Raw genomic sequence first — 14079 nt, forward strand, 5'->3', positions numbered from 1 at the left:
TATTTTTGACGCTTTGTAGAGTAAAATATTTGTTTGTTTTGAGTACTTAATGTATTAGTTAAGTCTCGATGGTAGCGCTCTCCTGCGCTCTCTTTACACACTACGCTGTCATCTGCTGGTAGAAGCGTGCTTGGTGTCGGTCCTCTGTAAGTTCTCAAATTATCTTCGGTCTTTTCGTATTCCTTTCACTTAATTCCACCGTTTAGTGCTCTCCGGCGAAATTTTGTCGATTTCTCGGATACTCTACATTAAAAAACCCTCAACTGTGCATATATTTCCGCGTTGGACAACGTTATCGAACTGCTTCGACCGCAGCTTGAAAACTGCGATGCAACGCGCGACCGGTATTGCTGCAGGTCGCAGTTTCTTTCGGTTTAGCAACAATTTTGCCTCAGACAAAATCACGTAGTACTGTTACTTTATGCTTTTCGATTGTGCGACATTTTGATGGTGTTATACATGTAGAGTAACTTGCACAAAGGACTTCAGCGTTTCAAGAAAAGCCCAATTCAGGAAGTATAGATTTTTCCTCGGCTTGCAGTTCCTAGAGGTGAGCCTGTGGATCTGAAAGACTTTTGAAGACACGGACTGATCGTTTAAAACTTGTAGCCGTGGTCCGACCTCGATCTAGCTGTATCCTAAGTGTCATATATTGTGCCACAACGTAAAATTGTAGCTCTACTCACAGCCGTGTATACAAAAAGAAGGGGGGGAGGGGGGGGGGGGGGGATTTGACTTGCCAATGACCTACGCTCGTTTACAGCCACCGTGGACTATGGAGGACTTCCACTGGCTGTGGAAGTTCGGCCCAGGTTTCACCATTTCAGGCGACAATGTCACCGTGCTGCAAGAACCGAGCCATTTCTACGAGAAACTCAAGGTATATGGTGATGCTGTGTCTTCGGCATGACACTTTTTCCTTTTTATTTTCTGAAGGAAGGTGATTGTAAAGACTATATATATATATATATATATATATATTATAAATCGAATCAAAGGTATCTGTATGCCAGCTTTGTGGAAGTTGCAAATATGAATGGCATTGTTTCTGATTACATCATTCCACATTAAAACAAGACAAAGTACCATTTTGCATTCAAAGTCATCAGCTTGGCTTCTGCAGAATACACGCAAGCTGCTGGGGCTAAGAGCTCAACACCCCTTTCAAGCCACGACTCTCTCGGTTCCAAAAAAACAGTATTTATACTTAAGCTTACGGGCTACCAAAAATGTTAATGTCCCCTTTAAAACTTGAAAACTTACCATATTGCACCATGGGTGTTGGACATGGAAGTTAGACATTCAGTGAAATTAGTCACATTGATAGTGAGCCATTCTTTGGCATGAGTGTTTTTATGAATTTTCTGTGCATGATGCAGGATGCGATGCTTAGTTGTTGTTTCCTGTTTATTAATCAACCCATCACTTTTGTGAACTTTTCAGAACCTGACAGCATCTGCAAACAAGCGCATTGTGCTGGCTTCTCTCTACCTTGGCAATGGTGAACTTGAGAAGGACTTGGTAAGTGTTCTGCTGTGTTTGGTGTCATCGGAACTCCTTCTAAAGGATGCGTGCAATGGGATTTTGCACTTTATGTTCAAGAAGTATGTCATGGATTTATTTTGCTGAGTTGTCTCCAACTTGCAACACTTGTTTAAAATACTGTTTTGCATAAATTGTGTGGCAAACAATCATGCAGAAATAGAACTGAAACCATAATTGTATAAAGTCATGCAAAATGACAGAGTGGTTTTTTCAGACCAGAGCAGTCATGATTCATTCACTGTTTTGTCAGATGCACAAAGAACGAAATTGGAAACTGCTTAATTACTATGTACAGTTTAAGAGCATGTCTTATGAGCTAGGGGTCAGCTAAATAATTTTACCCAGGCCAGTCATTTTATGCTTTTCTAGCTCTTAAAGCACAGCGTTTGGTTGTAAAATGCTGTCTGCGATGTTTTCATCATTGTGGCAGTGTCTATAGCAATGGCAGTGACTTAATTCATTTAAATCATTTTTTAACTGAAACGGTTTGCATCGATGTAGGCCAGCTTAAATTTCAACAGTTGTCTGTGGAACTGAAAGTAGCACATGCTTGTTTGCAGTCTTTTTGTCCTCATGTCTGTATGGCTACGGTGCCTTGACTTGTGTGTGATTGCTATCCCTATTCCTAATAGCAAATTTGCTCTTTCAATTTACAAGTCACCTTGTATTGAAAATTTGTCATTCCTTGGCGTATTCTCTTTCATAGTGCATGTACAGCTTTTAACAAAAATAGTGGGACCACAGAAGCTGTAAAGAAACAAAACCTTATCACGCATTATGCCTACAGCATTCCTGTCAATTTGGATTTCTGCCCAGCACTTCTGCATGCAGTTCTTGTGACCATGTACATGCTATTCTGTATTCTTATTGCTTCCATGATATCTTTACTTTTGTAGGGTGGTATATGTTGTATATATGGGAGGGCTCCAGCTTGGTTTCAACTACCTAGCCTTCTTCCCTAATGTTTATGTACCAGATTAGTGCCAACCAAAATCCGAACGGGACAATTGAAATACGAACGGAAAAAGGCAGAAATATTAGATTCTGCAGAGGAAATACAGGTAGGTTTCATAAACACTTTCATAAAATGTTCATCGCAACTTCGAAGTGAAAATCAATTGCTCTAGTAGTCACCCTCCATTAACTGAGACCTTCTTGTTTTGCTGTTCACACTTAAAGTGTCTCATTCATGTTTCATTTGACGCTGACAATAAATCCTGTGTCAAAAACACCCCGCTTTGATATTTGCCCAAGCAGTTTCTTGTTTCATCAAACTGATGTAATACTGTTGTTGGTGCACATACACCGACAAATACTGTTCTACTTCCCTGGAGCCCTGGAGTGGCGTAGCATTACAGGAGCTTGATGGCAAGGTCATAGACACTGCTTGCGCAAATCACAAAGTGGCCTGTGTTTTTTAACTAACCACATTTTCGGCCTTCTTGGTGTCAGTGTGTTACATTGGAGAGTGGAAAAATAACTGTCGACACGCAGGTGTCAGAGCTGCACGCGGCAGCCAGGCGCAGCGTCGAGGTGCGTGTGCTGCTTGATTACACCAGGGGGTCACGTGGTGAGATCAACTCTCGCTCCCTACTGATGCCCATGCTACAAGAGTTCGGTGGAAAACCCAGCAGTGACACGAGCAGTGGAGAGGCTACTGAACCCTCAGGCCAAGTGCAGGTTGGTACTGCCCTTACACCATGCACCCTACATGTTGTGGTGTTGTCAGTGAGCACCTGTGCAGTTCACTGGTTTGTTCATACTCATGTTTCACACAGAGGTGGAATTCTGCAGTGCAGTTTTGCCAGCGCCAAGTTTTCGGACAGTCTTTGTTCACTTGGTCCTTAGTATATGAAGTACGTTAACTGCTTTCTCACTTCAAATTCCGTCTATTTCTACTTCTTTGCATTTTTCTGAATGAGGATCACTTCATATCCAAGTGGTGTGTACACTAAATCCTTGCCCTGCTTGTTGTGCAGGTTGTACTTACATTTCAATCTAACAATGTTAGTTATCTGCACAGTGCTTTACTTGCCATATAAAGGAAGCATTTGCCTATGATGATGCATAAACAAAACATAATTTGAAACCGCTGTGGTGGCCTTGCGGTCTGAGCATCCGCCTCGCATGCGGAAGGTACGGTGTTCGACCCCCAGTACCGCCGGGTACCCACCGGTGATACTACAATGGGTACAAGCTCTCCCTTGGTCTGGTGCTTGGCTTATTTAGAGTGGAATGCTTGGGAAATGGGTCTTTGAATCCACCTTGAGTAGAAACAAAAGACCTTATGCCATGGCACTATTTAGCACAGATGCCCTTGTGCCATGAAAATCCATCAACATCATCACAAAATAATTTGAATTTGTTTCGTGAAGCGGAAAATTCCCATAATTCGTTTTTTTTAGGCTCTCATTGCACAAATCTCCAAGTTGCCTTGCCATCTGGGTGTGTAATTTGTGGCTCTGAGACATACTAAACATATTTTCCACTATTGCCACCCTTCAACCCAATTAGAGCAGATTATTTATTTGACCCCTCGCTGCCTTTTTTTTTTAATATTTTCCATGCTCACGCGCAGGTTTATTTTAGTGTCAATAGACACCGATTTTATGAACAGTTTGTGTGTTCGGAATTTTATTTTACCTCAACTCTGAGGATCCACGGGGCTCAAAGCAACAGACGAAAATAAAACCTACAGCAGTTAAAGGAGGCATAACATGCTATAGTAAGATAAACTTAAATAAAAACAGCAGTTGGTAACAATGGGCCATGGTCCATGCCACGCTGCATTACTCGATTGACCAACCACGGCAGTGAGCTAAGTGACCTTTTTAATGTTTTATATGCCAAACAGACGAGAAGCATCAAGATTCTTCATCTTACAACTCTGTCTTGTGATTATCTTCTTGTTTAGGTACACAAAAAGCTTTAACAATGGGCTACTTTTTCGTCACAGAGGAATTCTGTCTGGCGGTCTTGAATGCGGACGGAGCTTCAATGCAGACTCAAGTCGTACCTGACTATAGTTGGTTTATCTAGCTGCTACTAAGCTTAAAAACTGATTATCAACCTGTCACTGTTTTTATTTGTCAGTGGCATTAAAGACGATAGTGTTTACATGCTTTATTGCGTACAGTTTCAGCCACTTAATTCCAACTAGTAGAAGCAGCAGTTGACTGCACAAAGTGATGTGACTGCGCACTGAGCATGATCACACTGGTGGCTGTTTGCACATTTGCATCTCGTGTGCTCATAGGTGGCGCTCTATCACAGTCCACGGCTCCGCGGCCTCGTCCGCTGGTTGCTTCCAGAACGTTGGAACGAGACAGTCGGGCTGACTCATCTCAAGGTCTACCTTTTTGACGACACCCTCATTCTCAGTGGGTGAGTGTGAGTGCCTTTGTCTTACCCATTGCATCGTCACTCATGGCCGAGAATTTCCATCAGGGGGCTCTAAGTTATGCAATGTTATCATGATCATAGTGAATAAATGGTGATGGCAGTGATCTTGAGATGGTTTACTTCATATCCAAAAACCCCGTGCAGTTCTGGACAGTATTGAGTCAGCAGTCACCTGGCCTGCATGAATCCCGTTTACTTAGACCTATTTTAATCTTCACCACCTTCCTGCCATTCATGGGACTTGTTGATGTACCCTGGTGTGGTCACACATGCTGCTGTCTACACATTTGAAGAGATGTGATCCTAACCAAAGTTCTGTGTCCTAAATAAACTGATGATGTGGCAAGCTTTAATACACGTGGCTATGGATGGACTTTGATTGCCAGGGATTATATTAACACCCACTCCTGACTTAGCTGCAGAGCGGTACAGTGTGTACGGATAAATGAATAAATAAATAATATTACCTTATGCTATTGTGGTATCTTCAGAACTCCCATACCTGAACGTGCACCTCAAGAGAAAAGAACTCACTGGTTCGACTGGCTTGTTTTTGCCATTCCCATTTTTTAACAGCTGATTGGTGCTAGTGTAGTTGCCTTAATTAGATGCTTCTAGGAGTAGGTTAATTGTTCAAGCAGACAACTAAGTCTGTTTAATATCTACAGAGTGTTACGGAATTCAGAATCTACGGAATACAGAACACATTCCATTCCGTAATGTCACCATCATTGCCAGTAAAAATTTTACATAACCTAGTGCATAGAAATACCTTTGCCCTTTTGACACGAGGACAGATCCATCTCTGTTGCTATTTGGCTAAACATTATTTGCACTACACTTTGCATGCATCACATTACATTATGTCTTGCTTTTCTACAAAGCCATATTGAGCTTCTTTTGACAGCAGCTGATTTGTTATTCTATTTGTTTCATAAATGAATAGGATGACGATAATAAGTTATCTGTTCTTATTTTCCTTCTGGCACAGAGCCAACCTTAGTGACCAGTACTTCAGAAACCGGCAGGACCGCTACGTGGTCTTCCACGACTGCCCACACCTGGCCGACTACTTTGCGCGGGTCGTCCAGACCGTGTCCTCTTTCTCACTGCAGCTTCAAGCGGATGACTCCGTCACCGTTCATCCTGGCTTCAACATCCATCCTTTCAAAGGTACTGCAGGAGGGAGAGGCGTTCGGAAAGGCTGCAGAAGTTATAACTCATGACTACGTGGTTCCACCTTGAACGAGGATACATAGCAGAGAAATCTTCACCCTGTATCATAGTATGACATTCTAGCTCACAGGTGGATCATTGCTAATGATGATGCCTCGGCCATACCGTTTTCATTGGGGCACCTGAATGAGCTGTGCCACTCACATTCTCTTGCTTGCTAATGACATCTGGCAGTTCCTTTTATTGGCTGCTGCCTGGTTATTGTATCGTAACATGAATTATGAAAAATTCTTGCAAAGCAACAATTGTAGCAATGTAGGGGCAGCCAGCTTAGTTGCTCGCATTTCTGTAAGGGCGAGAAAGGCTGGAGCATATTAAAATTACTCAGCAGGTGTCAAAGCCACGCCCTGAGCTAATTGTACATACAGATGCTTGCTGACCAGATGTCTCGAAGGTAGTTTAGAGCTGTTCCAAACCGATGCACGAAGCCTAAGGTTGGGCTGCACGTACATCCCAAACGACATATAGTACTCATATTAGCCACGCCAGATCAAGCCAATGTTTCTGAGGCTGTTTGCTCATCGAAACAGGGCGCGATTGGCGAGTGCCTTGGCCATCGTTTCATTGGTTTCTGTCATGGATCAGCACGTAATGATAAACTCTCTTTGTCTGTGGACAATGTTGTGCACTCAGTGCCTGGTCCAGTAATGCCAACTCTAGCTGGCACTCTGCCGGACAGCTACAGAAAGACAAAAAGTTTAAACATTTGTCCGTGGTGAATTGAAATCTTTTGACCTACTGAGCAGTGTATAGAAAGGAAGAAATTTGGTGTATGCTTTGGGAGCAGATAGTATCCATGTAAGTGCCTAAATTGTATACTGTGTCTCTCTCCCTCTCAGATGACAGGACAGCATTTGTGTCGGCTGCCCACCAGCGGCTCTCCGAGCTCATCAAGCCAAACACGGACACACCTCCAACTCCGAGAAAAGGCGGCAGTTCAGCTGACACCTGGGTCTTCCCGCTGCTCCAGATGGCGCCACTGGGCATCACACAGGTGGGTGGGTGTACGCGAATTCTCAGTCTTACTTCATACTGAAATTACTCTTCCTTGCATTTTGAAGCCACCCAGCAGGCAAGTACAGTTGTCTGAAAACTTCGCGGTGCTGAAGCAGTTTGTATTAGACATTCTGTGCCTTAGTCATCAAGTATTTGCTGTGTTGTATAAAAAAATTTTTAAATATTGTCATTGTAGCAGTATTAGGGAGACTTGTGGGGCTTGTGTTGTTGCCTTCAGACTTGTTTTCATGATGAGGTTCACTTACACTTGCTGTCTCCAAGTTGCTGTTACAAAGCAACCAAAACTACTAGTTCTGGTGACAGTGAGCTTTATCTCATGCAAGCTTCATCTTTTAACGGTGGCTTTTGCACGTGCAGGACCAGGAAGTCACCGAGCACCTGCTCGCGCATGCCCCACCGCGATCAACGCTGAGGCTTGCAACCGGCTACTTCAACCTCACAGAGCGCTACTCCAATATCATCCTCAACAATAAGAGCTCATGCTTTCACCTCCTCGTTGCTTCACCCAAGGTGGGGGATGCTTGCTGTCTCATTTTGTAAACTACAGTTGTCGGCTCATTTTGTGAACTGCAGCAAAAGAGCATTGCATGGTGCATTTTACTTTAGCTTTTCATGTAGTTGTAGGAACTATGGAGCTGTGAAACTCGGACATCTTGAGGTTCCTGAGTAAACAAGCCAAGGCGCAAAGAGTCACGCTGGCCCTGTTTTTTTTTTTTTTTTTTCACTGTGTCTCTCATCTTGTTCGGGCTGTTTTAACACCTTAGAATAATGAGTTAGCTGCTAGCTTAGGTATCCTCGCTGCTGCATGTTAAGCTTCACCGCATAATAAAAATGGTTTTGTGTAGCAAAACTTTTGAGTTATGTTTTCGGTTACTTTTAGTATCTCAAATAGGACCACTGATTATAATATGCATACTTCCAGTTATCTGCTTCACACATTTGCTATTAGTGTCGTGCAGTTCACATCATATGATCTAAACAATTTGTTTGGCAAGTACTAGGCACTGGACGCAGCAGAGGTTGTGGACTCTGTGCTCATAGTTGACTTCTTTATTATTGATTCTTATTTTTCACAGCCTATCTTTCCACAAAACTTATGTTTTATGATCTAAAGGCCCGATAGATTAATTGTTCAATATTCATTTGTAGGGAACAGACAAGGAAAAAAATTCAAAGGACGTTATTTAATACTTGTGGGGACAAGTGTCAAGATGTTGCATGTTCCTTCATGTCCATTGCCTGTCAACCTGCTATCTTAAAATGTGACTGCGTGCCGCTTTATTTCATGTTTTATTAAAACTAGTGCAGTGGTAGAAATGATTTTGCAGTTGTGCCAACCTGTGCCATTGCATTAAACCTGCTACATATGGGGACAAATTCATAGTGTTTCATGAAATTGCGCCAAGGCTGCCCCGAAACACTACTCCACGAATCAAGAGCCTCTGTGAATGCGAGAAGGCTGAGAATGTGTGACTAAAAAGATGACCAACGAAATCCAAACCCATCCTGTATTGCTTTCTAGCCTTTTGCCGTCTACTTCTAGCGCACAGTGTGCTCATGCTTTGCATTTCTTTGCAGGCACTGCTAACATTGCACCAAACCGACATGGAAAATGCACAAGCAAAAAAAGAAGTTTGTTTTTAAGAGGCCCAAGTAGTTTTTAAGAGGCCATCTTTCGTTGAGCACTGTGCCGTGTTCCGTAAATTCAGTGTAAGACATGACCACGAGAACGGTTTCAGGCGTGCTCCAACTGATAGCTCGATTCCACAGACCTCACTCGCGCTCGCTGTAACAGCGCCATTAACGTCCCAGATTCAGGATTGTTTGTACAGTAGAAACACATTAATTCGAACTTTCAGCATAGAAAGTTGGTTCGTATTTAAATAGGAGTTGTAACTAAATTGAGCCACTTCCAACAAAGAAAATGGCCACTCACATCCCAGAACAAACCCTGTGACCATTGGCCTATTTATTCACCCTGGCTTTCGCTTACTGAGTTCCTTCTATTGGAGTGCATTTGAGGGCTCTAACATTGCAATGCACAAGCACACTCGCATGCCAATTTTTAAAGCTCATGGGCTTTATTTAAGTTCTTAAAAAGAAACCAGGCTAAATTGATATTCAAGAAAACAACTGAAATAGTCATTTCTCAACATTCTCTGCAACTTCTACACAGAAAAATTTGAACTAACATTAACAGCACAAAATATCGCTAATTTTTCTTTCTGAACAACGAGTAAATTTGGGCACACTAAAAAAAAACATTCAGATCTGACTGAGACAACTGTCGACAACCTTGCAGTGTTCAAATCTCTGTGTAGTGCATTGTCATTTTTTAAACCATGACAGAAGCTAGTACCAGTTGAAAGACCCGCTATGTTTGCATTTTATCGTATGTCTCAGCGTCAGGCTTCTGCTACAAAACGCGGGGAATCTGCTCCAAACTGAAATTTCGCCTGCTGCAAAGTCTTCTCCAAAATGCTTTTTGCCATTCCCACCATTTTGGAGCAGGCTTTGCTTTTGGCCATTCCCACCAACCCACCGCGGTGGATCAGTGGTTAAGGCGCTCGTCTACTGATCCGGAGTTCCCGGGTTCGAACCCGACCGCGCGGCCGCGTTTCGATAGAGGCGAAATGAAATGCTAAGGCACCCGTGTGCTGTGTGATGTCAGTGCACGTTAAAGATCCCCAGGTGGTCGAAATTATTCCAGAGCCCTCCACTACGGCACCTCTTTCTTCCTTTCTTCTTTCACTCCCTCCTTTATCCCTTCCCTTACGGCGTGGTTCAGGTGTCCGCCGATATGTGAGACAGATACTTCGCCATTTCCTCCCCCCTCCCCCCGAAAAACACAATTTCCATTCCGATATATGAGACAGATACTGCGGCATTTCCTCCCACCTCCCCCCGAAAAACGCAATTTCCAATTTCCCACCTCTGCTAGCGTGGCTTGTTTGTAGTGTCACGGCACCTCTTTCTTCCTTTCTTCTTTCACTCCCTCCTTTATGCCTTCCCTTACAGCGCGGTTCAGGTGTCCGCCGATATGTGAGACAGATACTTCGCCATTTCCTCCCCCCTCCCCCCGAAAAACACAATTTCCATTCCGATATATGAGACAGATACTGCGGCATTTCCTCCCACCTCCCCCCGAAAAACACAATTTCCAATTTCCCGCCTCTGCTAGCGTGGCTTGTTTGTAGTGTCATATTTGTCTACAGTTGCTGGCCCCTTTCATTCATCACAACTGCGTCGATTCCTATCAAACAGTACACTGTGAATCCCGGTGTTCCTTTATGGCGGCGCAGGTGAACGGCTTCTATGGTGCGGAGGGTGTCAGTGGCGTGATCCCCACAGTGTACACGCTGCTTCTGAAGCAGTTCTTTGCACGGGTCTGGCCGTCCCACAGCCACGTCCAGGTGGGCGAGTACGAGCGCCCCCACTGGACGTTCCACGGCAAAGGCCTTTGGCTCTGGAAGGATGGACAGCCCTGGCCCTGCCTCTCACTCATCGGTTCGCCAAACTTTGGTGAGGGCCACTGTCGGATGTGAAAACGCTGACATTGATTGGGGTACCACCAGACTGCAGCATGCAGACGTGATCATGTTTAGCGTCACAACCTCTGCGCTTTTTAATCACAAATTAATTGTGGAGGTCTACACTTCATGCCACAAGTTTGAGTTTTATTTACTTTTATTCTGTTCATTCCTTTTTTATTTTATTCAAGGCAAAGAGTTTATTTTAGTACACCCCTTGCACTAGAGCATTTGTTCATTCAGTCATCATTACTTCAGTTCAACATATTTCCTAAATGTTTAATGTATGCAATAAGCTGTAAAGACCTATGCTACCTTGATCAAGGCCCACTTTTCTTCATTTCTTAAAAGGATATTCTTTCTCTGTCAAGAAGTTGTCTCTAGATGGTCTTTTCTTAACGTCCCCTGTCTTGACTGTTCACTCCGTGATTCCACAGGCTTTCGGTCAGTTCACCAAGACCTTGAAGCACAGGTCGCCATTGTCACAACGAATGAGAAACTTCAAAGACAGCTGGACCACGTAAGTGCTGTGCTGTCCTCTTCTTGTTATTACTTGTTTTGTGGAGCGAACGCGAGTTAATATTGTCTCAGCTTGGCTAAGTTTGGAAGGTGTAACCGATGGGACAAGTTATTTCAAGGCAGGAACCACGAGGTCGATCGTAATAACAATATCTGCTGGCTTCTGTGTTTCACTTATTACTTCTAAAAGAGTTTTCATGAAACTAAGTTAACAAATTCTAAAATGACTGTTTGAGATCAGAACTGGCAACTCCTTTTAATCTGCATCATGCCACATAGTATATATAGGATGTTGTTGTCAATAAGTAAATTTTATGGCAGCTTACAGCCTGTACAAGCCGCCTGATTTCTCATGAACTGCTTTCCATTTTGCTGTCTTTCCTCCGCAGGAGCAGCAGAGGTTGTACGAACTGGCAGCGCCTGTCTCCCTCGCCACATTTCAAAACCCAAGCCGTCATGTGCCTTTCTGGGTCCGGCTCCTCATGCCACTGTTGAGACCACTGTTCTGACACATTACCTGTGTGTCATGTGAAAAGAAATAAGCAATAAACCTGCGCTATACGTTTATAGATTTACTACTGCGAGCAAATAAATATTACGGGCGAAGTTTCATATCAGCATCCTGTGTTACTCAAGATTTTAGATCTATCTGTGTAAAATTGTGAAGTACTATCACGTTTAATTTCCTTTATATGACTGTTAGATAGTTGCAAGTCGATATCGCATCAGATGTTCAGGTAACGATGCTGAAAATGAATTCGTTTTACTTTGTAATACAGCATGAAGTTTTAGGTCTCTTTAGGGCACACTTGCACCCTAAGTTTTAGGTCTTTTAGGGTGCACTTGCTGCACCAGTTCAAGAAGTTTAGCACTTTCGCATTCGTTTTGCAAAACTGCCTGCCTAGTGCAGCACGAGTTCTTAACTTGCCTGCACTCTCGAAAGTGGAAGTGCAGCTGTAGTGCAGCAATATGGCGGCCGCCACGCGTAAGTTGGAAAAGTGAAGAAGATATATGACCGTACTTTTAATGAAATGATGGCAGTTCTTTTTTGAAAGAAGGCGAGGGGCACTGTTCGTGGCGTCAGAATTGTAAACCTAAGCTGTCAAGTCGAGATCCATGGCCAGTATTTCAGCACATATTCGTAAATCATGTGCGACGACTTCATTTTTCAGTGAAATGACAGTTTCGTAGGGCTGGTTCATTGCGACATTTCGTGGCGATTTGCTGCTAGAAAATTCTTCACACGGTTCGGAATTTTGGTGGCCATTGATGCCGGCAGCATGCAGCTGGTTGTAATTTGGTGGCGATGCCAAGGAAAGCAGAGGACTAAGCCTGTACTCGCATTTTGTAAGCAGCCAGTGCCAAGTTGTATTTGAACTGGATGAACTGACGCTTCCGCTGGTGGCACAACCGCGGAACTTCACGGAACTATCGCAGCGAGTGCAGCCAAATCGAAGAAACATTTTGACCTTTGTCTCCTGTCCTTTCGCGTTCGTTTGGCCCAGGATTGTCATCACAGCACGCAGTATGAATTAAAATAGCTGGAACAATTATGCTGGCCTCATAAGGAAAAGGTCATCGAGCCAGCTATATGGAAGTTTCAACATAACCCCAACCTTGAGGGGCTATTATTGCCAGGAGAAAGGACGCACAGCTACCCTAATTAGTAAGAGAATTACCACCATAGAACACAATGAAATCCCGGACACAAGCTAGAGCACGTAATAACTGAAATAATTCCCAAAAAGAAAGAAGAGCATCTTTGTCGGTAACGTTTATAGCCCGCCGAAACAAAGAGATGGAGACTTCTCCAAGCTTTTTGTGGGAGCGAGCAGACTGGCAAAGAGCAGCGCCCTAGTAATCCTAGGTGACTTCAACGCCTATGGCCAGAGATGGGGATACAAGAAAGACAGCCAGAAGGGAAAGCAGATCGACAATGCAGCGGAAAGCACGGGATGTACACTGTTGACGGACGAGAGCCAGCCCACGAGGATCGGCAACAGCGTGAGCCCGGACACCTGTCCAGATCTAACTTTCGTCAAAAACGCGTGGCGCAGAATGGGACGACCTGGAAAACATAGGAAGCGACCACTATATACTCAGAACCACGATAGAGGCGCAGAGATGAGAAGGGCAATTGGAATCACAAACATCGTGGACTGGCACGAATTTAGGCAAGCATGCAAAGACCTAAAGGGTGACATCGGCTCGATCAAGGAGTGGAGCGAGCAGCTACAGGAGATCCAGGCCAGATATACCCAAGAGGTCAAAAGAACAGAAGAAGCACCGGAAGTCGACTCCCACCTACTCCACCTGTGGGAGGCCAGGATAGGGCTAACAAGGAAATGGAAGACAGAGAGAGACAATAAAAAGCTAAGGAAGAGGATCTGCGAACCACAGAAGGAAGCCGAGAGTTATGTCAACCTCCTCGCGAGGCGAAGCTGGGACGACTTCAGCGACCAACTGAATGGCACACTCAGTACCACCAAAACGTGGAGAATAATCAAGGCCCTGCTCGACCCGGCCAAAACCAGCCGGAGGGCAACAAGGCAATCCAGAGGATCATCCACACCTTCGAGGGTGATGACAACGATCTCCTTAAAAGGATAGAGGAAAAGGTATATGGCACCGAAAAGCCGGACGCCTACGGCAAGGAATACCGAGGCGAAGACAACCCGCACCTGGACAGACACATAAGAAAAGAGGTCTACGCAGTGGCCGGTGCAGACAGAATCAGAAACTCCATGATAAGAAACCTCAGCGATGAAGCGGTCGACCAACTGACCCAGTTCATCAACGATTACTGGGAGAAAGGAACGGCACCAGAGGA

At 44.2% G+C, this 14079-nt stretch overlaps 1 protein-coding gene across 1 annotated transcript; it reads left to right on the top strand.

Moving 5' to 3' along the window:
• The first annotated feature begins 91 nt into the window (after positions 1 to 91).
• On the top strand, positions 92 to 11861 carry PGS1 (Phosphatidylglycerophosphate synthase 1). Its single transcript, XM_077634167.1, has 11 exons — positions 92 to 146; positions 764 to 880; positions 1444 to 1521; positions 3040 to 3225; positions 4802 to 4929; positions 5939 to 6120; positions 7023 to 7177; positions 7558 to 7710; positions 10503 to 10722; positions 11168 to 11250; positions 11639 to 11861. Exons 2-11 carry the CDS (start codon positions 776 to 778, stop codon positions 11756 to 11758), a joined length of 1410 nt encoding a protein of 469 aa, XP_077490293.1. The 5' UTR covers positions 92 to 146; positions 764 to 775; the 3' UTR covers positions 11759 to 11861.
• The last annotated feature ends 2218 nt before the right edge of the window (positions 11862 to 14079 follow it).

The sequence above is a fragment of the Amblyomma americanum genome, chromosome 8 (genome assembly GCF_052857255.1).
Source record: "Amblyomma americanum isolate KBUSLIRL-KWMA chromosome 8, ASM5285725v1, whole genome shotgun sequence".
Lineage (NCBI taxonomy): Eukaryota > Metazoa > Arthropoda > Arachnida > Ixodida > Ixodidae > Amblyomma > Amblyomma americanum.